This window comes from Chiloscyllium plagiosum, unplaced genomic scaffold (genome assembly GCF_037043375.1).
Source record: "Chiloscyllium plagiosum isolate Xiang-an unplaced genomic scaffold, Cpla_swu_hap1 HiC_scaffold_10, whole genome shotgun sequence".
NCBI classification, from domain to species: Eukaryota; Metazoa; Chordata; class Chondrichthyes; order Orectolobiformes; family Hemiscylliidae; genus Chiloscyllium; species Chiloscyllium plagiosum.
The window spans coordinates 75,252,701-75,274,952 of record NW_028270148.1 but is presented as its reverse complement, the minus strand read 5'-3'; the positions used below and the strand labels follow the sequence as shown (position 1 = coordinate 75,274,952).

At 40.4% G+C, this 22,252-nt stretch overlaps 1 protein-coding gene across 1 annotated transcript in view; it reads right to left on the bottom strand.

The window, feature by feature from the left end:
- LOC122552919 (sorting nexin-9-like) overlaps positions 1 to 22,252 on the bottom strand; it is a 141,123-nt gene that overhangs the window by 8,239 nt on the left and 110,632 nt on the right. The window contains exons 7-10 of the mRNA XM_087991727.1: positions 9,263 to 9,340; positions 8,115 to 8,191; positions 7,587 to 7,676; positions 711 to 825 (exon numbers count right to left, since the gene is read on the bottom strand). Coding sequence (XP_087847853.1) covers positions 711 to 825; positions 7,587 to 7,676; positions 8,115 to 8,191; positions 9,263 to 9,340 — 360 coding nt within the window. The remainder of the gene's footprint in view (positions 1 to 710; positions 826 to 7,586; positions 7,677 to 8,114; positions 8,192 to 9,262; positions 9,341 to 22,252) is intronic.

Below are 22,252 nucleotides of genomic sequence, written 5' to 3'. Positions count from 1 at the left end.
GAATGTCTGTGTGGAGTTTACACATTCTCCTTGTGTCTGCGTGGGTTTCCTCCAGATGCTCTGGTTTCCTCCCACAGTCCAAAGACGTGCAGGTTAGGTGGATTGCTACATTACCCATATAGTGTGATCAGGGATGTGTAGGTTACATATTGTATGGAAAATGCAGGGTTGTAGAGTGGGGGGGTGAGTCTGGATGGGATAACCTTGAGTCAGTGTGGACGTTTTGGGATGTATGGCCAGTTTCCACACTATAGGATTCTATTCCATGTGACAATAAATAAAATAAAAATACACAACCTTAGTATGAGTAAGGTAAAGATTATTTTAATATTACAAATATCAAAAAGGTCTTGAAGTGAATTGGATGCACTGATTTTCTCCTTCGCCTGCTCATTAGTGTCCTCCTCGTTTTTTGAACTTCAGGCACAATGGCTGCTGATGTGAATCCACAAGAGACAACACTCAGTTATAGGGGTCCAAAGCAATTAGTGTAAATGCAGCAACACTGAGAAGGCATTTAGAAGTTGTTGCCTCCAAGCAGTGTTGGCAAACCTAATGCCAGCAGCCAAGAATCCCAAATTTCTATTATTATTGCTATGAAGTGTTCTAAACTGTTTTCTTCCTCAGAAGAAAGAAAAAAATCAAAAGTATATATGAATGCAAAATATGCAAAGTCACTTTTTAGAAATAGATTTTGATCCTATACCTACCTTGGAATGCATAAGACATTGTTCCAATACGGTTCACCATGGTATTCTTTTCTTGTGGTGTCACTTTATTCAAAGCAACTAGTTTGTCACCTTCTTTTGCTTTTTCTATAGCTCCCTGTCATAAACAATAAAGTTACAGCATCATACATAAAGTTCATAAAATCAACATAAACTATTAAAAGTCTCAAAAAGGTGATCTCATTGAAACCTACAAAATTCTTAAAAGTCTCATCTAAAAGGGATAGATGAGATAAATATAGTCGATAAGATGTTTCTCTTGCTTTGGAGTCTAGACGCAGGGGCACAATTTAAAAATAACAAGAGATGGTATTAAGGACCAATGTAAGATGATTTTGTTTTTACTCAATGGTGAATGTTTGGAATTCTGTTCTTCAGAGGACTATGAAAGCTGGGTCTGAGTTTATTTAGAAGTAGAGATTGATAAATCTTTGGTTATGTAGGTAAAAGGTATTCAAGCTTTCAATCAGCCATGATTGTATTAAATGGTGCAACAAGCTTAATGGGCTGAAGACTTACACTTGTTCCTGTAACAATTGCTCTCAGATCAACATGAAAATTTTACTGCTGAGTTTTAGTCAATAAATTACTGACCAAACTGTACATTGTCAGATTATAAATAAAAAGATTTTTAAAATATTTCTTCCTCACTTTTTGGGTGTCTGTGGCTAGGAAAACATTTGCTGCCCATCAGTGAAGAACTGCAGGCCATGTACACTCTCTCTGTACTGCTGGGAAAGGAATGCCAGGATTGTCACAAACTAAAGCAGAAGTTGCTAGAAGAGCTCAGCAGTCCGGAAGGGTCGCAAGACCCAAAATGTTAACTGATTTCTCTGCACAGATGCTGCCAGACCTGCTGAACTTTTAAAGCAACTTCTGCATTTGTTTCTGATTTACCACATCCACAGTTCTTTTGGTTTTTATCCAGGATTTTCACTACTGACAGTGAAGTAATGATGACACAGTTCCGAATCAGGATGTTATTCAGCTTGGAGGGGAACTTGCAGATGGTGACAATCTAGCATCTGCTGTCTTTTTTCCTTTAGGTAGTCCATGTCATGATTTTAGAAGCTCGGTTAAAGAAACCATACAGAGCTGCTACAATGCATCTTGTAGATGGTGCACACTGCCACTGGGCATTGGTGGTGGAGAGAATAATGTTTAAGGTGGAGGGTGAGGTGTTAATCAAGTGAGCTGTTTCATCCTGGATGATTTTGGGCTTCTTGAGTTGGAGCTACATTTATCTAGATAAGTGGAGAACAGGCCATTATACTCCTGACTCGAGTCTCAGATGGTGGATAAACTTTGGGAAGTCAGGTAATAACTGACTTGTGGTAGAATTCCCAGTTTCTAATCTGCTTTTGTAGCCACAGTATGGCTGATCCAGTTCTATTCCTGGTCAATGATAATTTCAGGATGTTGATGGTGGGAGATTTTAGCAATAGTAATGTCAGTGAATATCAAGAGGCAACAGTTAGATTCTCTTTTATCGGAGATAGTCATTAACTATCATTTGTTACATGCTAACACACCAAAAAGGTCCATCAAAACAGAATTCCATTTTAAAAGAAAATGCGTGGCTACATTTCTTATCAAAATATCATACACAGGCTACCAACAAGGTATTTACATACCATTCATAGTTGTTAGCTTTTAAGTTTTTCTTCATTAGGTAACAGTTACAAACTAAATGTGATTAATTGTACAGATTGGAGGAAATGTTAAACTGAGTATGCATTAATCCAACACTATAAATGAATACTTTAGCACAACTTAAGAAATACAAGAAGATTGAATTTTAATGTTCTACATATTTACAATTCTTCCAATTAATAGTGTTATATGGAGGACAATAATTAAGCAATTCTGGACACATTTGACTATACTCAACTCAACCCTGTTATAATCCCTGCAAGTGAAACCATATGTTAAAAGATTCAAATTTAATGAATAGCCTCCAGATGAAAAAGTTACCACATTCAATAACTTCAACACAAATCAAAAGCCACATAAAATCAACAGGCAAATGATACTTCAAATGAAAAAGGTAAAGTACATGTTAGATAATCAAAACAACAAAGATACACCTTACACAAAGACAAGCATTTACATTATTCCCCACAAAAATGAAGTTCCACAATTTACAAACATAGAAAACTGAAACAGTAGACCATTTGGCCCTTTGAGATTGCTTCACCATTCTATACGATCATCCTGTTCGCACTTTTGCCCCATATCTATTGATCCCTTTTGCCCCAACAATAGCTAATTCCTCCTTGAAAATTATGCTGACAAGCTTAAAAAATGTCGATCTTTATTTGTGCATAGTAGATCAGGAGTTCTATCCAAAAATAGCTTCCACTTCCACATTTCACGCAGTTGTCATTAGCAAGTCACACCTATACAAATCCTCTCTTTTTCAGATCATGACTGATGATGGTGTAGCTTTCCACAGTTCCTTTTCAACTGACAGATCAATAAACACCCTGTTTCACGGTTCTTCTGCTAAGCAAACACCCAGCTTTTTAGCATGTTCAAGCAATTCACGCAGCCATCCAGGTTTTAGACCTTTTTAAGCTGACTTGCACAGTACCTCCAGGAGCTATATTGAACTTTTCCCTTCTTGAGAAATTTGTTTCTTTTTCTCATAATAATTTGCTATGTTCTTCTTCCTGCCTCAGTTTGTTCTTTCTTTCTACAACTGTATGCTAATTATCTTCTATCCATACCTCTATTTTATGTCAGCTACAATTTCATAATCTCCACTGCAGCACAAACAACAGTCATCTAATATTATGAGTGCGATGACAGCAGCATGCAGAAGGGCGTGCAGAGTGTCCCAGCAGTTCAACCAACTGTCATGCAACAGATAGCCAAAGCTCAGCAGCCCTAGCAAAGAACACTGACAATAGGTCCACAGGACATAAACAAGCTAACAAAAAGTGGCAAGTGCATTAAAAATTGTGCCTGCAATTCCTGTGCCATGTGAGAACCATAGAACACTTCATGTACACTGAATAAATACAAGTCCAGTGTGCGTCTCCAATTGCTTGAACACAAGACCAGAAATCTTGCATTTCAGGAGCAGCTGTCCATTCTCAGGAAGGCAACATTCACTTTCAGAAGGTTGGATGTTCAAATTCTCAAGACTTTAGCACAAAAACCTAGGCCAAGATTCCAGTACTGAATTGAGGGAGTGCTGAACTGTCAGAAATGTCTTCTTTTGGATGAGAAGTTAAACAAACCCTTTCAGATAAATCCAATGGATCCTATGGCACCACATTGAAATGGAGCAAGAGAGTCCTATCAAGCATCTGGACAACACTTCCGTTTCCACTAACATCACTAATTCAGATTGTTTGGTCAATAATGAATTCCTGTCTATGGAATCTTGTTGTATGCAAACCGGACCTATGCTTCCTGCATCACAATAGTAGCAACGCTTCAAAAAGTACTTAATTGACTATCAAACAAACTGGGACTTCCTAAGGTAATGAAAGACACTATCTGAATGCAAGTTCCTCTTTTCTTTTACTAACTTACTAACAGCACTTCAGTTCAACGCATATCTTTCCCTTTTTACCCTGATTTACGCCATCACAAAATACTGATGCTGACAATTGGATATGGAACTAGAAATACTGGAAATACTCAGTTCATACAGAAGCATCTGTGGAAAGACAAGCCAAGTTAATTGATCTGAATTTTATCCATGGGGATTCTCACTTTGGAGTAAAATAAAAAAGCAGCTGAGGTTACACATGCCTCCAGCAGGAACCACTCAGCAATCTTACCACAGAGTCTTTCTGATTGGTCATTTATGGGCCCGCTGTCAGGTCTACAACAGGTATATTAAAATCAAGGAAGTGCTAGCAAAGTTCTCAGGTCCAAGTAGACAATAGTTCCCTTCTGGGAAAGTTATTAGAGCCATGGGTGCTGCTTTCTTTTTGATGCCCATTTCTCAGGTCCATAAATATCTCTCCCCCAACCCTGACTCCTGCTGAGCTGCAACAAGGTGATTATTTCACTATAGCTCATGACCATCTGACATGACAGAGACTAACAACAAAATGTTGACAAGATTATACTGTCAATGACCATAATGCCTTGGTTAATAGTTGGAAATTACCATGGGTGATGAGAAAATATTAAATTTTGTATAACAGCACTTCTGGACACATTAAAAAAAAGTTGCCTGTTTCCTTGCAGCATGTCCCAGACACCACAATCAGTAAAATGCACAGTGATTTTAATGCCTCACCCCAAACCGCAAGAGTCAGTCGAATTCACTCAATTAGTCCTGTTTCTCCTTCCACAGATCATGCCAAATAGCTCTTCTGGTTTTCAAATTTGTGACTCCACCCCGGTTTCCAACTCAGTGACCAAGGAGATTTGCTCCTTCTGTCTTTAATCAAAAAATTTGAGCAATTTCTTAAAACTCCCTGTTCATGTGCATTGAATCATAGAATCTCAACAGTGCAGGTAGAGGCCATTTGGGCCAACGAAATCCCACATGTGCGTTACAGGCATATTCACCATAGTTAACCCACATAGCCTGCACATTACGGAGCAATTTAGCATAGCCACTCCATCTAAACCTTTGGACTGTGAGAGGAAAACAGAGCACCCAGAGAAACCCATCTAGACTCAGGGAGAATGTGCAAACTCCACATAGACAGACACCAATGGCTAGAAACAAACCATGTCGCTGGTATTAGATTAGATTAGACTACATTACAGTGTGGAAACAGGCCCAACAGGCCCAACAACACCGACCCGCCGAAGCGCAACCTACCCATACCCCTATATTTACCTCTTACCTAACACTACGGCCAATTTTAGCATGGCCAATTCACCTGACCTGCACATCTTTGGACTGTGGGCGGAAACCGGAGCACCCGGAGGAAACCCATGCAGACACGGGGAGAACGTGCAAACTCCACACAGTCAGTCGCCTGAGGCGGGAATTGAACCCGGGTCTCAGGCGCTGTGAGGCAGCAGTGCTAACCACTGTGCCGCAGCAGTGTTAACCACTCTGTGACCTTGCTACCTGGTGTAACATCCAGTATTTTTAAAAATTTCTCTTCAAAACCTTCAACATGGATACCATTTCAGTAAATGCTTGGAAGGCGTTGAAATCTTTCTAAATGAAGGCTACCATAGTGGAACACTACACATGGCCAAAATCAATGATTTGTATCAGTTTCCCTGTTATTTCTAATTATTATCCAAGGCTTTACCTAAAAAAAAACTGGAAGAAGTAGTGTCCTAAAAAGGACTTGTCCTTCCACTTACCAAAACTGGTGAATCTGAAACAATACGTTGGATTTCAAGTACCTGCAGAAGTTGGAGGAGGAGGCAAATTAGAGGCCCAAAAGAAAAGCTGCACCAGTGGGCAGATTCCCTGGCCTCATCCCACTTCGGATCACTGGGCTACCAGCCGGCAATGTGACTGGAAGTCATTACAAGTCACTGAAAAAAATTTAAAGAAAGGCAGCTGGGATTCTCCAGCCAGCTTCCAGGTTCTCGTGGGCATGAAGGCACATTTAGGTATCCTGAGGTGGCAGAGTGAGTGCCATAATTCCAGGCAAGCCGAGAGACACTTCAGATTTGATTACATTCCCTCCAGCATGGAAACAGGTCCTTCGGCCCAACCAGTCCACAATGACCCTCTGAAGAGGAACCCACCCAGACCCATTTCCCTCTTACTAATGCACCTAACACTATAAACAATTTAGCATGGCCAATTCACCTGACCTGCACATCTTTGGACTGTGGGAGAAAACTGGAGCACCCGGAGGAAACCCACACAGACAGTCACCAGAGGCTGGAATTGAACCTGGGACCCTGGTGCTGTGAGGCAGCAGGGCTAACCACTGAGCCACCGTACCGCCCCAAAATTTACTTTAGCGCAGGAACAGTCTCAGACCTCCCTATAGAAGACCTCTCCTTCCTTCACCATAATAGCTCCTCCCCACAGTGACTGCCTGACTGCAAGTTCCATTTTTTTGTTTGAGATTTTTAAATATTTGAAAGATGACACTTAGCTTTGATTGCAGCTGCTGCCCCTTTCAAGCTGCAAGGTCTTTGATTGATCCTCTATCTGCAAGAGACAGCTATCATCCTTAAATGAATGTCAAGCCTGTCTCCAGGCCAGTTAAAGGGACACCCAAGCAAAGGTCACAATAAGTGACTGCTTCCCCCATGGGATTCGACACTCACAAACAATCCCAATCTTTGTTTCTCATTTTCAGAGAGAAGTCATGAATTTATTTAAACTTAATTGACGCAATATAAATTAATCCACATTTGGAGGTGCCAGCTTTGGACTGGGGTGTACAAAGTTAAAAATCACAAACACCAGGTTATAGTCCAGCAGGTTTAATTTGGAAGCCCTAGCTTTCTGAGCGCTGCTCCTTCATCAACCACCTGATGAAGGAGCAGCGCTCCGAAAGCTAGTGCTTCCAAGTAAACCTGTTGGACTATAACCTGGTGTTGTGTGATTTTTAACTAAATTAATCCATGCTGAGATGCTAATTTCAACTAAAAGATAGTAGAGTGGTTTGGTAGTCAAGCACATCATTCTGCTAGCTTAGGCTAAAATCCAGCCCACAATGGCTCTTTAAGCATGTCTTCCATTCTTTGCCTATTATAAATATCTCTGGACTCCTCTATTGACTCAATGATCAATTAGTTTGTACAGTATCAATCCACAGGACTTCGAACGGACAGTTTAAAAGATCTTTTATGCAATAGTTTTTAAATAATCCATATTTTGCTTCAAATTAATTTCATTTATCCATATTTTTATTGCCATCTAATTAAGGACAAAAAAATCTGCAGTGAATTTTTTTTTACCTTATGCACACTAATGATATCAGGGAAACATCCTAGTAATCCCTTGTACTCTTGGTTTGTTTCCATCAGATAATGCAAGTCCTTTTTAGGCTGTTGAAAACACAAGGTTATATCACATATTTACATAAAACATATCTCATTAAAAACAGCATTTGCACTCCGATTTCATCATTTCAATTTCAATTATTGTAACATGCCAAAAAGTCAATTATTCCTATTGTTTCCTCAGTGAGGCACACCTTTGCAGCATTACAAATACATCAATAATGCAAAACAAAAGGCAAATCTGAACCAATATTCTACTATTCATTCCTTTGCTTCACAACCTTTGTGGTAATGTCTGAATTCCACGGGAGCACTGCACATTACCAAAAGATCTTTTTTTCGTTTTCTTTTTTAAAAATGACTACTGTTGAGAGTTTTAATATCACATTCTTACAGTCTACTGTTACTATCAATTTTAGGTAGCATTTTACTTCTTCAATATAACTATTCATACTCAAACTCAAATACAAACTACTCAAATACCTGTTCTGCAAAGATGCTGGCAATTTCTTCAAATGTCTTTCCTACTTCAGTTAAAGGATCTGTCAAAATGGATTCACCTGAAACACAAATCAACAACTGAATCCTTTGCCCGATTATACAGCAAATGTTATGATAGATACGTTTCACAAGGAAATAAATTCCCAACAAAAAGATAACTTCCTAATGACAAAGATCTTCAGTTTCCACTTGACTGAACTTCTTTTTTACACAGTTCCTCTGATATCTGCATAACTGGCACAAAAAAAGATTACGGAATTTTAAACGCAAACTGAGTTTCCATGAACTCTTGCAATAGTTTAAAAAAACATTGCACCAGATGAGGTCATACAATGCAGATATGTCACAACCACAGAATATATTAATCACTATTGGGAATTTCCTCTAATTTACAGGCTTTCAAACAGGCTTCAAAAAAAAACCTGATTCTTTTGACACAGGACAATAATAGACAAGTATAGTAAAGTTTCAAATTTACTTTTTTTTTTAAAAACGCTTACTCAGAAACGGGCAACTGCATGACAAATCAAATGGAAAATAGCTTTGTCTATTTTTCAATCATTTCAAAAATTCAAAATCAGGTTACTCTCAGGTTCAAAATACTAATTTTTGTGATAAACCCATCTTCAGCTGTACTCATCAAATTTTAACCAAGTTACACACACATATATATGATTTTAAAAATTCAGCAATAGGTAGAATCTTTTTTTAAACACACAATCCTGCCAAGAACTAAATTTACCTAGATTGAAAGTAAGAGATCCTTGAAATAAAAATCAATTTATAGTTATATAAATCAATATATATTTACATATTGTGTCATCATTTACAAAATGTACTAACTTTGGCACTATTTCCAAAGGAACAAGAACAAGGACCCAAAATGAAATACGGTATTAAAAATCCAAGAATAACCAAGTGGATACATTTGTTTGAAGTGTGACGGATGCACTGGAGTGATTGCATGAAGAGAATTACAACACAGCAATGACCATTGTGCCACAATTGAGCAGGGTTATAGCAATGATTTGCAACTGCTTGAAACTTCCTTTATAAGATTTCCTGAATTCTGTAATAAGCTAGAGGTGCATACAAAAGACTACCCTGAAACATAAATAATAGCACATTACCTTCATAACCACTGGTTGCAAAAACCTGTGAAAGGTTTTGCAAAGCTTTTCCCATCTTCTGATATTCTTTAGGCAGTGCTTTCAAGAAAAAAACAGAACACAATCAGCACAGAACATGATCATTTCTGCATCTTAAAAGCAGTCAGTCAACACCAATTGTAGTAGGAACAGAAGTAGGCAATTTAACTCCTTGAATCTTTTCAGGAATTCAATTAGATCAGAGCTAGCTTGTACTTTAACTCCACTTACTCACCTTATTTGTAATCTGTTTTCCAAAAAAAATAAGCTCAGTTTTGAAATTTTCAATTGATCCAGCTTCAAAAGCTTTGAAGGCTCCATTATCCTTGATGTGAAGTATTTTCTGACACTGCACCTGAAAGTTCAATCTCTCCATTTTGACAATACATGCCCGCCCTTGGTCTGGATTTCTCCACCAGAGGGAGCAGTTTATTCGATCATTCAAACCACCAATAACAACGTTGATCATCATGAACATCTCAAATAATATCACCATATGTTCCATGTTAAAAAAATGCAAGCCTACTAAATACAACATGTCTTCTTAAGTTAACTCTGTTGGATATAATTCTGTTGAATGCACATTTCACCTTCCTCACACCCCCAGGCCAAATTATTCTTCCCGAGGGGTCCTACCCAGGCTGATTTCAGATGGGTTCCAGCCAGACGACCTAACATTCAAAATACAAATTCCACCTCTTTTTCTTTGCCCTGAGTATGTCTACTAGCTTTTACTGATTTCTGTACTTGATCCCAAAATTATTCTACTCAAAACATAGTTTCTAAATGACAAGGTGTTAGATAGGAATAAAATACAATCCACCCTTTCCTAAATAAGTTCAACTGCAGGATGGTAGGTAAAAGTGAGGACTGCAAATGCTGAAGATCAAAGTCTAGATTAGAGGGGTGCTGGAAAAGCACAGCAGGTCAGGCAGCATCTGAGCAGCAGAAAAATTGACGTTTTGGGCAAAAGCCCTTCAACAGGAATGAGGCAGGGAACCTCTGGGATGGAGAGATAAATGGGAGGGGGGTGGGGCTGGGGAGAAGGTAGGCAAAAGTGAGGACTGCAGATGCTGGAAACCAGAGTTTAGATCAGAGTGGTGCTGGAAAAGCACAGCAGGTCAGGCAGCATCCGAGGAGCAGGAAAATCGATGCTTCGGGCAAAAGATGATGAAGGGCTTTTGCCTGAAACATCGATTTTCCTGCTCCTGGGGAGAAGGTAGCCTAGAGTACAATAGGTGGATGAAGGTGGGGATGAAGGTGATAGGTCGGAGCGGAGGGTGAAGCAGATAGGTGGGAAGGAAGATTGGCAGGTAGAACAGGTCATGAGGATGGTGCTGAGCTGGTAGGTTGGAACTGGGGTAAGGTGGGGGGAGGGGAAATGAGGAAACTAGTGAAGTCCACATTGATGCCTTGGGGTTAAAGAGTTCCGAGGCAGAAGATAAGGCGTTCTTCCTCCAGGCTTCAGGTGGTGAGGGATGCGGATGGATATACAAGAGCAAAAACATAATCAAGAACAATATATAAAACAGACAGCTTTAATGTATTTCACAGATCTTATCTGACTTCGGTCCTATTCTTCCTTGATTATGGACAGTGAGTTTGCTTAAATGGATTTAATGCAAGGAACAGTGGTAACTATATCAAATGTTAGCTGACAAAAAGACTTACAAAATAAAATATCCTCCTAGCAACACTGTCAAAGCAATTAATTTAACTTCAAGAATTTGAACAAAGCATACACATTATTTAATGTGTTTATTTCTTAAAATAGTTAGATCAGAGAAATATTTACTACAAAATTCTCTGCTTCTGACATTTTCCATTACTCTACAGAAAATGATAAGCCACAGGGGATGACAGTGGAAACTAAGTTGACAACATCTATTCATGATGACTTAAGTGGCAGGAAATGGTATAGTGCTCACACTTGCCCAGATTCAATTCCGAACCTTATTTTACAACGTGGGCAGCTGTAACAGTAGGATTCCATCAAAAGCCACTTGTTCACTTCCAGTAGCTGGTTTTGCAGCAGAGGACAGCAAAAGAGATAAGTGAACAACAGGAAGAAGTGGAAATAAATATAGATGGAGAAACAGATGGATATGGGTAGAGATAAACAAAATGATTAAAAAAATGCATTATTGACATACTGATCACAAAATCGTTTTTTTTTAAATGCCTGTAATCTTGGCATTACAAGTGACAAGGGTAGCAGATGGGGAGCTGGGTGAATGGAAGAGGGGCCAAAAAGAGGAGGGGTGGTGGGCAAGAAGGAAAAGAAAAGGGTTGTCTGGGAGGAGAAAAAGTAGTTCAGGAAGGAGGGGCAGAAAGAAGTGGCAGGACTAGAAAGAAGAGAAAGGGGTCAGGAGATTGGGGTAGAGAAAGGAAGGCGACAGCTAACTTCTTCAAATTCAACTCCTGTTTCTGTGGTCACAACTGCAGATGCCCTCATTATAGCTTGGATCTAAACATGAACAATAAAGCTGAACTCCAGAAGTGAGGTGAGTGACAATTCTTGACATCAAGGCAACATTTAACTAGGTGTAGCATCAGGAGCTTTCGTAAAACTAGAGCTAATGTGAATCTGGGGAAAAATCTCGACTGGTTGGAGTCAGACCGAATTCAAAGCAAGATGGTTATAGTTGTTGGAGGTCAATTATCTCAGACCCAACATATCATACTTGGACTAGTGTCTAGGCCCAACCATTGTCAGCTGCTTGGAGTGACCTGCCCTCCATGATAAAGTTCAGAAGTGAGGATATTCATCAATGATTGCATACAATCAATGGCGACAATTCAGATGCTAAAGCAGTCTGTGTCCATATTCAATAAGACCAGGACATATTCCAGGTTTGGGCTAATGAGTGGCAGTAAGAGATAATCTAACCATCTCCCCTCAAAATTCAATGGTATTACAATATGATCAACATCCTAGGGTTTATTATTATCCAGAAACTTCACTGTACTACCTGTATAAATATTATGGCTACAAAGACATTTGATTTAATTTATTGTAGTCACATGTATCTGAGTACAGTGAAAAGGTTTGTTCTGCAAGCAATACAGGCAGATTACAACATACGAAGATATTTAGATTATAGGGTGCTTAGACAGAGTGAGGCATAATGGGTGAGGTACAACTGTGTAGGAGGTTGACAAAAGAAAGATCAACATTAGATTTAAAATTACAGAATCCATTCAGCAATTTAATAACAGCAGGGAAGAAGCTGTTCTTGAACCTATTGGTATGCATGTTCAAGCTTCTGTATCTTCTGCCTGACTGAAGCGGTTGGAAGAGAGTATTACCGGAGTGGAAGGGGTCTGATGATATTGGCAGTCTTTCCATGACAATGAGAAGTGTACATGAAGTCTGTGGAAGAGAGGTTAGCTTCCGTGATGGTCTGGGTGATATGCACAACTTTCTGCAGTTTCCTCAGGTCCTGGGTAGAACAGATGCCATACCAAGCCATTATGCACCCAGATAGAATGCTTTCTGTGGTGCAAAAGTTGAAGTTCTTTATGGATATACTGAATTTCCTAAACCGTCTAAGGAAGAAGAGGCTTTGTTATGCCTTCTTGACCATCACATCTACATGAGGGGTCCACAACAGATATTGCCACTCCAATGAACTTGATGTTCTTGACCCTGTACCTCAGCTCCATTGATGTAGATAGAAGTGTCCTCCTCCTTTCTTCCTGAAATCAATGGTCAGTTCTTTTGTTTTGCTGATATTGAGAGAGAGAGACATTGTTATCGTCACACCACAACACCAAGCCCTCTATCTCCTTCCTGTTGTTTGAGATCATTGTTTGATATGTGGCCTACAATGGTGTTGTTGGCAAACTTGCAAAATTTGACATTTGCATGAAATTTGGCCACACAGTTGTAAGTGTAAAAGGGAGTACAGTAGGGGAGCTACCTATCCTTGCTGGGCACGGTATTGAAGATCATCATGGAGGAAGTCCTGCTGTCTATCTTCACTGATTTCAATCTGTGTCAGGAAGATGAGGATCCAGTTGCAGAGGGTAAAGCTGAGACTTAGGTTGGGATTATAGTGTTAAAGATGGAGCTGTAGTTGACAAGTAGGAGCCTGATGTAGAGATTTCCTAGCTTCTGAAATATGAGGAAAGTAACACGCCTCCAGATTTCTCAAAGTCTCTTTACCATTTATAAGGCTCAAGTCAGGATGGAATATTCTGGATGTGTGCGATCCAAACAACACTAAGCACAACAGAATCTAAGATATACCAATCCACTTGATTGGCACCTAATCCACTACCTTTAATATTCACTCCCTTTCCCACTAAGACACAATGATGGTAGTGTGTACCACATACAATATGCACTCTAATAACTTGTGTTATGGACTAGACCAGACCACTCAAAACATTCTTAAGCAGGCAGCCCCAGACCATAACTTTGCAATTTGTTTCGGTATGTGTACAGTCAAAATTAGCTGGAGTAAGATAGTTAGGTTGACTACTAGATTTTAAAACCGACAAAAATTTATTCACAAAATTACATAATGAAACACTAAGAACAGAATAAAAAATCCTTACAGAACTCAGCCTATCCAACTAGACTTAATTATGCTGTTCCAAATATACACAACAGTCCCAATAAGCGAACTCCTTTTAAAAACCAGTACAAATGGAACACATGCTTATAGATTGAAGTTGAAGTTGAAGGGCAGAAAAGAGACAGCATTTCCACACAGCTGTTGAACTTGCCACTTCAAGACTGAAGCTGAAAATGTGTTGCTGGAAAAGTACAGCAGGTCAGGCAGCATCCAAGGAACAGGAGAATGGACGTTTCGGGCATGAGCCCTTCTTCAGAAATGAAGAAGGGCTCATGCCCGAAACGTCGATTCTCCTGTTCCTTGGATGCTGCCTGACCTGCTGTGCTTTTCCAGCAACACATTTTCAGCTCTGATCTCCAGCATCTGCAGTCCTCACTTTCTCCTCGAAAACTTTTACTTCAAGACTGAACTTAAACTGCTCAGCTCAGGTCAGCTAGATAGCTGGCCATTCCCCTTTCATTATACAGGTCGCTTTTAAAACATGACCACTTTGGCTTGAAGTCTCATCTGTTTACACATAAACAAAAGGCCTCTCGAAATCCTTTTCATCTCTGCACCAAACCAGACTGATCAAAGCCCACCCTGGTTTATTGCCCCTCTGAAAAAAAACAAGGATAAGAGAGTCTCCTTGAGCCAAGGAACAGCTTTTAGAAAACAAAAGGGACTAGATTTGTGACACTTGTTAAGCCACCTATGACTAGGCATTTCAATCCCTTCACCTCTACTACTAGAAGCACAAAAGGCAGGAAATGTTGCAAGTTCCCCTTCAAGCCATACACCATCCTAAATTGGAACTATATTGTCATTTTGTTTTTCATTCTATTTGGTTCAAAATCCTGCAACTCCTTCCCAAATAGCACCACACCATTAATAGATGTGCAGTAATTCAAGAAAGAGGCTCACCACCAATGGTCAATTAGGCATGGCCCTTAAATGCTAATGACACACATTCCATTGAAATAAAAACTAGTCCCATATATTACCTTACCATTCCTCTACAGAGCACCGTAACAGTGCCCTTTGTTATACTACTGCAATAACAGTGACCACAAAACAACAATTTACACCAACTCTGTCCTATGTTCTATCTCTATTGAACAAATCATCAATATTCACTCAAACTTCAACTGGTCACTTTTGTCGATTTCCACAGTACCTGTTGACAAGTATCTTTCCCTAGCCCTGTGCTGCAGTGGGTATAAGTATGCTTGTGGATAACTGCTGCTTTTCACTGGCAGAGGCTGCAGACAAGATTACTAACGGACAACAGCAACAAATAAAATGGCAGTGCTTGTAACACAAATTCTATTATCCTCAGAGAGAAAAGCATATTAAAACGTGCCATTCCTCTCTGGTGGTGCTCAGCTATTCTAATGTTCAGTTAGCACAAATTGCTGAACAAAAAGTCTGAAAGCCTCTTGGAATAGTGTTATCTGGGTTCATTGTGGCAGTAGTCTGAGCCTGTAGGGCAGCATGTTGGACTAGTATGGCAACAAACACATTGTAGAACTCAATGTGAGCTTCCACAACAGTACTCAGACACTGGGTGCCTTCTACTTGTGCAATGGAAGCTGAAACAACAACAGGTCCTGAAGGTCCTGGTTGAGTCCACAAGGTGTTGACCACCACTTCTATATTAGAAAGGATAGGCTCTAAGCTTTGCAAAGATTCCTTCACTAAGTTGGAATAAGACTCATCTACGCTTCTTCCAAGTGATAATAGGCTGACTGATCTATCAGCACATTTTAATGTGCACATCTATCAGTTTTCTTCTCTATTTCATATATCAATTTCCTTATCTGAAGCCTCTTTAGCAGAACATGTGTGCACACTGACAGTACCTTATGCACTATCCTTTCTCTTTCTCAAACGCAAGATTCAAAACATGTAAATTGTCCTACTATGCCATGCTCAAGAGTTCGAGCATCTGAGATGGAATCTAAATATGACATTATGAAAATCAGTGTTCTGCTCCTTTAGACTCACGTTCTCACAACACTGCCAGGCCAGATGACAGTTCATGAGTAGCTGAAAATAGAGGGTAGGGTTACGTTGATAAGAGTGTGGCCTGGTGCACGTAGATTAAGAGGTGCATGCTAACACCATTTGGTGGCTGGGATATCGGAAAATATTGTGGAATGGGAGAAAAATGGGATGCAAGGTGCATTAAGTAGGAACATACTATAATCTTCAATGTTTTCAACCCTTCTGCTGGCCACAACTCACTGATGTTGCTCCAATTATAGCGATCAGTATCTCTGCCATAGACCCAATGACATGCAGCCATTCCCTCATTTGTTGGTTGTTGCTACCTCCAGTTCTGTGCTACCCTGCCCTGCAACAGAGACTAAAGTTTGTCTGTCCGTACACTGGAATCAGTTTGGATGAGGGACTCTCTTAACTGAAGGGGAAGTAGTATATGCAAGATTTAATATTTCCAGTAGTAAAGAGTGAGGGTGAGGAGTAACAATGGATATGAGTTACATTTGGCAGATTACATGCAGGGCACGGTATAGTACTATTCAATTTGTTTGCTGTATACAACAGGACTGTCAAAAAATTCATATCCAAACTTACATACATATGACAACAGCAAATTTAGAAAAGGGACAGAAAAGCCAAGATGAAGAACCAACTTCAATTAAATAAGCAAATCCAAATTGATTATTTTTTATTTCATTGACACTGTGAAGCTTCATTTCAATTATTTCTAGCCCCTTTCTTTCTGCCTCTAGCATGGAATCATTCGAACATCTTCAAACAGTCCAATACAGTTCTTAGGACATCCTGATAGTATCATTGGACCAATATATCCATTCTACTAGAATGTGGGGGTAGGAGTAGAGATCTGCCATCATTTTTAAACTAATAATTCCTCCTCATCTTCAAAGTGGAACATATTTTCTGTATTCTGACACTGCCCTTTGGTTTTGCATGCTGCTCTGAGGGGAAACATCCTCACAACACCGAGCTGAACAAGCCTCCCTAAAATATTAAATGTTTCGTTAAGATCACCTCTCATTCTTCTAATCACCAATGTATACTAGTCCAACTTAATCAACCTTTCCTCATAAGATAACCCCTTTGCCCTGGAATCAATTGAATGAATCTGCCATCAATACAAGTATGTCGCCTCTTGAATAAGATGATCTGTACTGTAGGTGTCATCTCAGTTGTATAGTTGCAATAAGTCTTTCCTACTTTTATAATTCACGCCCTTGCATTCTACGTTCCTTCTTAATTATTTGCTTTACCTGCATGCTGAGGGGTCTTTGGCTGGCCAGCATTTATTGCCCATCCCTAGTTGCCCTTGAAAACGAAATATTGAACTGCCTGTTTGAACTGCTGCAGTCCAACTGCCATAGATTGACCCACAACGTACTTAGGGAGGGAATTGCAGGATCTTGATTTAGTGACATTGAAGGAACGGCAATGTATTTCCAAATTGGGATGGTGAGCAACTTGAAGGGGATATGGCAGGTGATGGTTTTGCCCTGTATCTGCTGCCCTTGTCCTTCGAGATGGAAGTGGTCATGGATTTGGAAGGTGCAGTCTAGGTTGGTTAGCCAATTTCTGCAGGGAATGTTGTTGATAATACACACTGCAGCTGCTGAGTGTCGGTGGAGGAAGAACGAATGGCATCACGTCCACAAGCAATCAAGCAAGCTGCTTTGTCTTGGATGGTGTCAAGCTTCCTGAGTGTTGTTGGAGCTGCACCCATCCAGGCAGGTTTGGAATTTTCCATCACACCCATGACTTTTTCCTTGTAGATGGTGGACAGGCTTAGGGGAGTCAGGAGGTGAGTTACTTGCCACAGCATTCCTACCCTCTGACTTGCTCTTGTAGCCACTGTATTTACGTCAATGGTATCCCCCAGGATGTTAATAGTTGTGGGATTCAACACCACTGAATGTCAACGGCAGTGATTAGATTATTCGTATTAGAGATGGTCATTGCCTGGCATTTGTGTGATACTAAGTTACTTGTCACTTGTCAGCCCAAGCCTAGGTAATGTCCGGATCCTCTTGCAATTGAATATGGACTGCTGCAGTATCCGAGTAGCAGGTAATGGTGCTGGACATTATGCAAACATTGACAAAGATTCCCACTTCTGACCTTATGAAGAAGGGACTATCATTGATGAAGCAGCTGGAGGTGATTGGGCCTAGGACACTACCCTGCGGAGATGTTCTGCACCTGGAATGACTGACCACCAGCAACTATGACCATTTTCCTACATGCCAAGTATGACTCCAAACAGTGCAGAGTTTTTCCCAGATACCCATTGATTCCAGTTTTGCTAAGGCTCCTTGTTGTCAAATATGGCCTTGATGTCAAGGGCTGGCAGTCTTACCTCACCTCTTGAATTCAGTACGTTTCCCCATGTTTGAACCAAGGATATAATGAGGTCAAGAGCTGAGTGACTTTGGTAGAACTCAATTTGGGCATCAGTGCGCAGGTTATTGCTAAGTAGGTGCTGTTCATCTTCCATCACTTTACTGACGATTGAGTGTAAACTCATGGGCAGTAATTGGCCAGGTTGGATTTGTCTTGCTTTTTGTGTAGAGGATATATCTGGACAGTTTTCCACATTGTTAGATAGGTGCCAGTGTTGTAACTGTCCTGGAAAACCTTGGCTAGGGGAGCAGCAGGTTCTGGAGCACAAGTCTTCAGTATCGTTGCTAGAATGTTGTCAAGGGCCATCAACTTTGCAGTATTCAGTGCCCCCAACCATTTCTTGATATCACGTGAAATGAACTGAATTGGCCAAAGACTGGTATCTGAGATGTTCGGAAATGACTGGGGTACACAGAGATGGATCATCCACTCTGCACTTCGGATTGAAAATTTCAGCCTTATGTTTTGCAATGATGTGCTGGACTCTTCCTACATTGATGAACGCTCCTCCTCCAGCGAGTCATTTAATTGTCAACCAACATTCCTTCATGGCAGGACTGCAGAGCTTAGATCTGATCTGTTGGTCGAGACAACACACATTTTTTGTCTGGTGTTGCTTTTGATATGCCCTCCAGCACTCTCCATTGATCCAGAGCTGATCCCCTGCCTTGATGGCAATGGTCAAGTAGGGTCTAAACAGGCCACGAGATTTCAGATTGTGCAGTACAATTCTGTTGTGGTTGACAGCCCACAGTGCCTCACGGACGCTAAGTCTTGTATTGCTAGATCTGTTCAAAGTCTGTCCCATTTAGCATAGCGTGTGCCGCATAACTCAATGTGAAAGCAATACTTCATAGGAAGCATAGTAAGTAAGTTTGCTGATGACACCAAAATTAGTGATATACTGGACAGTGAAGAAGATTGTCTAAGATTACAACAGGATCTTGATTACCTGGGCCAACAGGCTGAGGAGTGACAGATGAAGTTTAATTTCGATAAATCTGAGGTCTTGCATTTTGGTAAGACAAACAAGGGCAGGTCTTACACAGTTAATGGAAAGGCCCTGGGGAATGTTGTTGAACAGAGAGCCCTAGGGGTCTGTTTTGCAGCTCCTTGAAAATAGCATCACAAGTAGACATATAAATGAAGGCAGCGTTTAGCACACTTGCCTTCATTTTACGTGTTTGGAGTACTGCATGCAGTTGTGGATGCTCTGCTTTAGGAAGTATGTTATTAAATTGGCAGAAGAGATTTACAAGATGTTACCGGAACTGGGGGAGAAGAGTTTTGAGGAGGGGCTGGACAAGCAAGCAGTTTTAAATCCCTGAACAGGAGGTGGTTGAGGGGTGACTTGAGAGAGGTTTATAAAATTAAAAGGGGCATAGATGAGGTGAATAGCAACGGTCTTTTCTCTAGAGTAGGAGTGTTCAAAACAAGAGGGCATAATTTTAAAGGTGAGGGGGTCAAAATTCAAAAAGGATCGGAAGGGCAACTTTTTTCACACTTGTATAGAGTGACTGCCAAAGGAAGTGGGAGATGCAGGTACAGTTACAACATTTAAAATACACGCTTACTGATACTATCACAGCTGGACTTTCATGTCTTCCATTAACAATACTTAAATGTTGAAGACTCCAGGCAACTCTCTCACAACTGTATATCATGGTGCTGCCACTTGTGCTGGGTCTAGGACATATCCAGGGATGATGGAGGCAATGTCTGGGACATTGTTTGAAAGCTAAGATTCTGCGAGCATGGCTACATCAGGCTGTTGCTTGGCTAGTCTGAGAGATAGCTCCCTCAATTTTGACACTAGCCCCAGATGTTAGTATAAAGAACTTTGCAGCGTTGACAGTGCTGTTTCTTTTCTGGTGCCTTGGTCAACGCCAGGTAGTCCATTTGGTTTCATTTCTTTGTTGAGACTTTGTGGTTCTATCAATCACTGAATAGCTTGTGAGGCCATTTCAGAGTGCAGTTAAGAGTGAACCACACTGCTGGGAACTGGAGTCACATGAAGACCTGACCAGATGAGAATGGCAGATTTCCTACCCTGAAAGACATTAGTGAGGCTGATCGGTTTTTCTGACAATCGCCAATGGTTTCCGGTCATCAGTAGATTCTTCATTTCAGATTTTTTTTTAAATTATTTCAAATTCCATCATGGTGGGATTCAAACCCAGGTGCCCAGAACATTAGCTCAATTTGTGGATTAATAACCAATCAGTAATCCCATTACTCTCCACTGTTTTGAGATTTGTGTACCAGGGCACCCAGATTTTCCTATATTGAAGGATTCTCTCTCCCATGTACATCAAATTCAATTTTTTATTGCTTTTAAAGGAGGAATTATAAAGAAAAAGTGTATTTATGACAGTTGTCAAGTAGAAAATACAATTGAGAACCAGGCTGTACTTAGAAGGTTTAGAGGGGTGGGCAAAAAATAAATAAAAAAAGAAAAGAGGTGCAATGAAAAGACTGAAAGGTAACGTAGAAGAGAATTCCAAAGTCTTCTTTACATGTAAAGAGTAAAACGATGGTAAAATGAGGATTAGGGCAGAGTAGTGGTTTAAATGGAGGCTTGACTCAGACCTTTAGTGAATACTTTGCATATGTCTTAGCTAGCAAGGGGATGCAACACAGGCCATAGTAAAGGGAGGAAATTCAGTCACTAAAAAGGTGCAATATCAATGAGGAGGAATTGGCTGGTTTTCTGTGCTTAAATGAAAGCAAAGTACTGTGGATGCCAGAGATCGAAGATGAGAAGAGAAAGTGCTGGAGAAATTCTGCAGATTTAGCAGCATCTGTGGAGAGAGAAACACAATTACAAAGAAAAGTCACATTGGACTTGAAATATTAACTGTTTCTCTCTGCAGATGTGGCCAGATCTGTCTACTTATAAATGACGAGGTGCCTGTACTGGGCAAGCTGCATCTAACAATACTGAGGGAAGGAGGAATAGAAATTGCAAAGACACTGGCAATAATTTGTCAGCCTTTTTTTGGCAGTGGAGAATTGCAAACATTGACCTGGTTCAAAAATAGGCTGCAACAATACCCCAAGCAACTATCGACAAGGAAACAATATTCATTATAAAGTTTTTCAGGCTGGAGGAAGGTTTGAAGAAGAATCTCCCAGGGGTCAGCATTGGGATCTTTGTATTCCTGTTACACATTTATGATCCCTAGATCTTAGGATGGTGGATGTGATCTATATGGACTTCAGTAAGGCACTCAACAAGGTTCCTCACGGTAGACTGGTTAGCAAAGGTTAGATCTCAGAATACAGACAGAACAAACCATTTGGATACAGAACTGCCTCGAAGGTGGTGCTGGAGGGTTGCTTTTTAGAGTGGAGACCTATGACCAATGATGTGCCACAAAGATCGGTGCTGGATCCACTGCCTTTCATCATTTGGATGTGATGTATAGTTAGTAAGTTTGCAGATGACACCAAAAGTGGAAGTGTAGTGGATGGCAAAGAAGGTTACCTCAGAGTACAAAGAGATCTTGATCAAATGGGCCAATGGGCTGAGGAGTGGTAGATGGAGTTTAATTTAGATAAACGTGAAGTGCTGCATTTTGGAAAAGCAAATCAGAGCAGGACTTACAGACCTAATGGTAAGGTCCTAGGGAGTGTTGTTGAACAAAGAGGCCTTGGAGTGCAGGTTCATAGTTCCTTGAAAGTGGAGTTGCAGGTAGATAGGAGTGTGAAGGTGGCGTTTGGTATGCTTTCCTTTATCGATCAGAGCATTGAGTACAGGAGTTGGGAGGTCATGTTGCAGCTGTACAGGACGTTGGTTAGGCCACTTTTAGAATATTGCATGCAATTTTGATCTTCCTATTGGAAGGATGTTGTGAAACTTGAAAGGGTTCAGAAAAGATTTGCAAAGATGCTGCCAGGGTTGGAGGATTTGAGCTATAGGCTGAACAGGCTGGGGCTGTTTTCCCTGGAGCGTCGGAGGCTGAGGGGTGACCTTATAGAGGTTTATAAA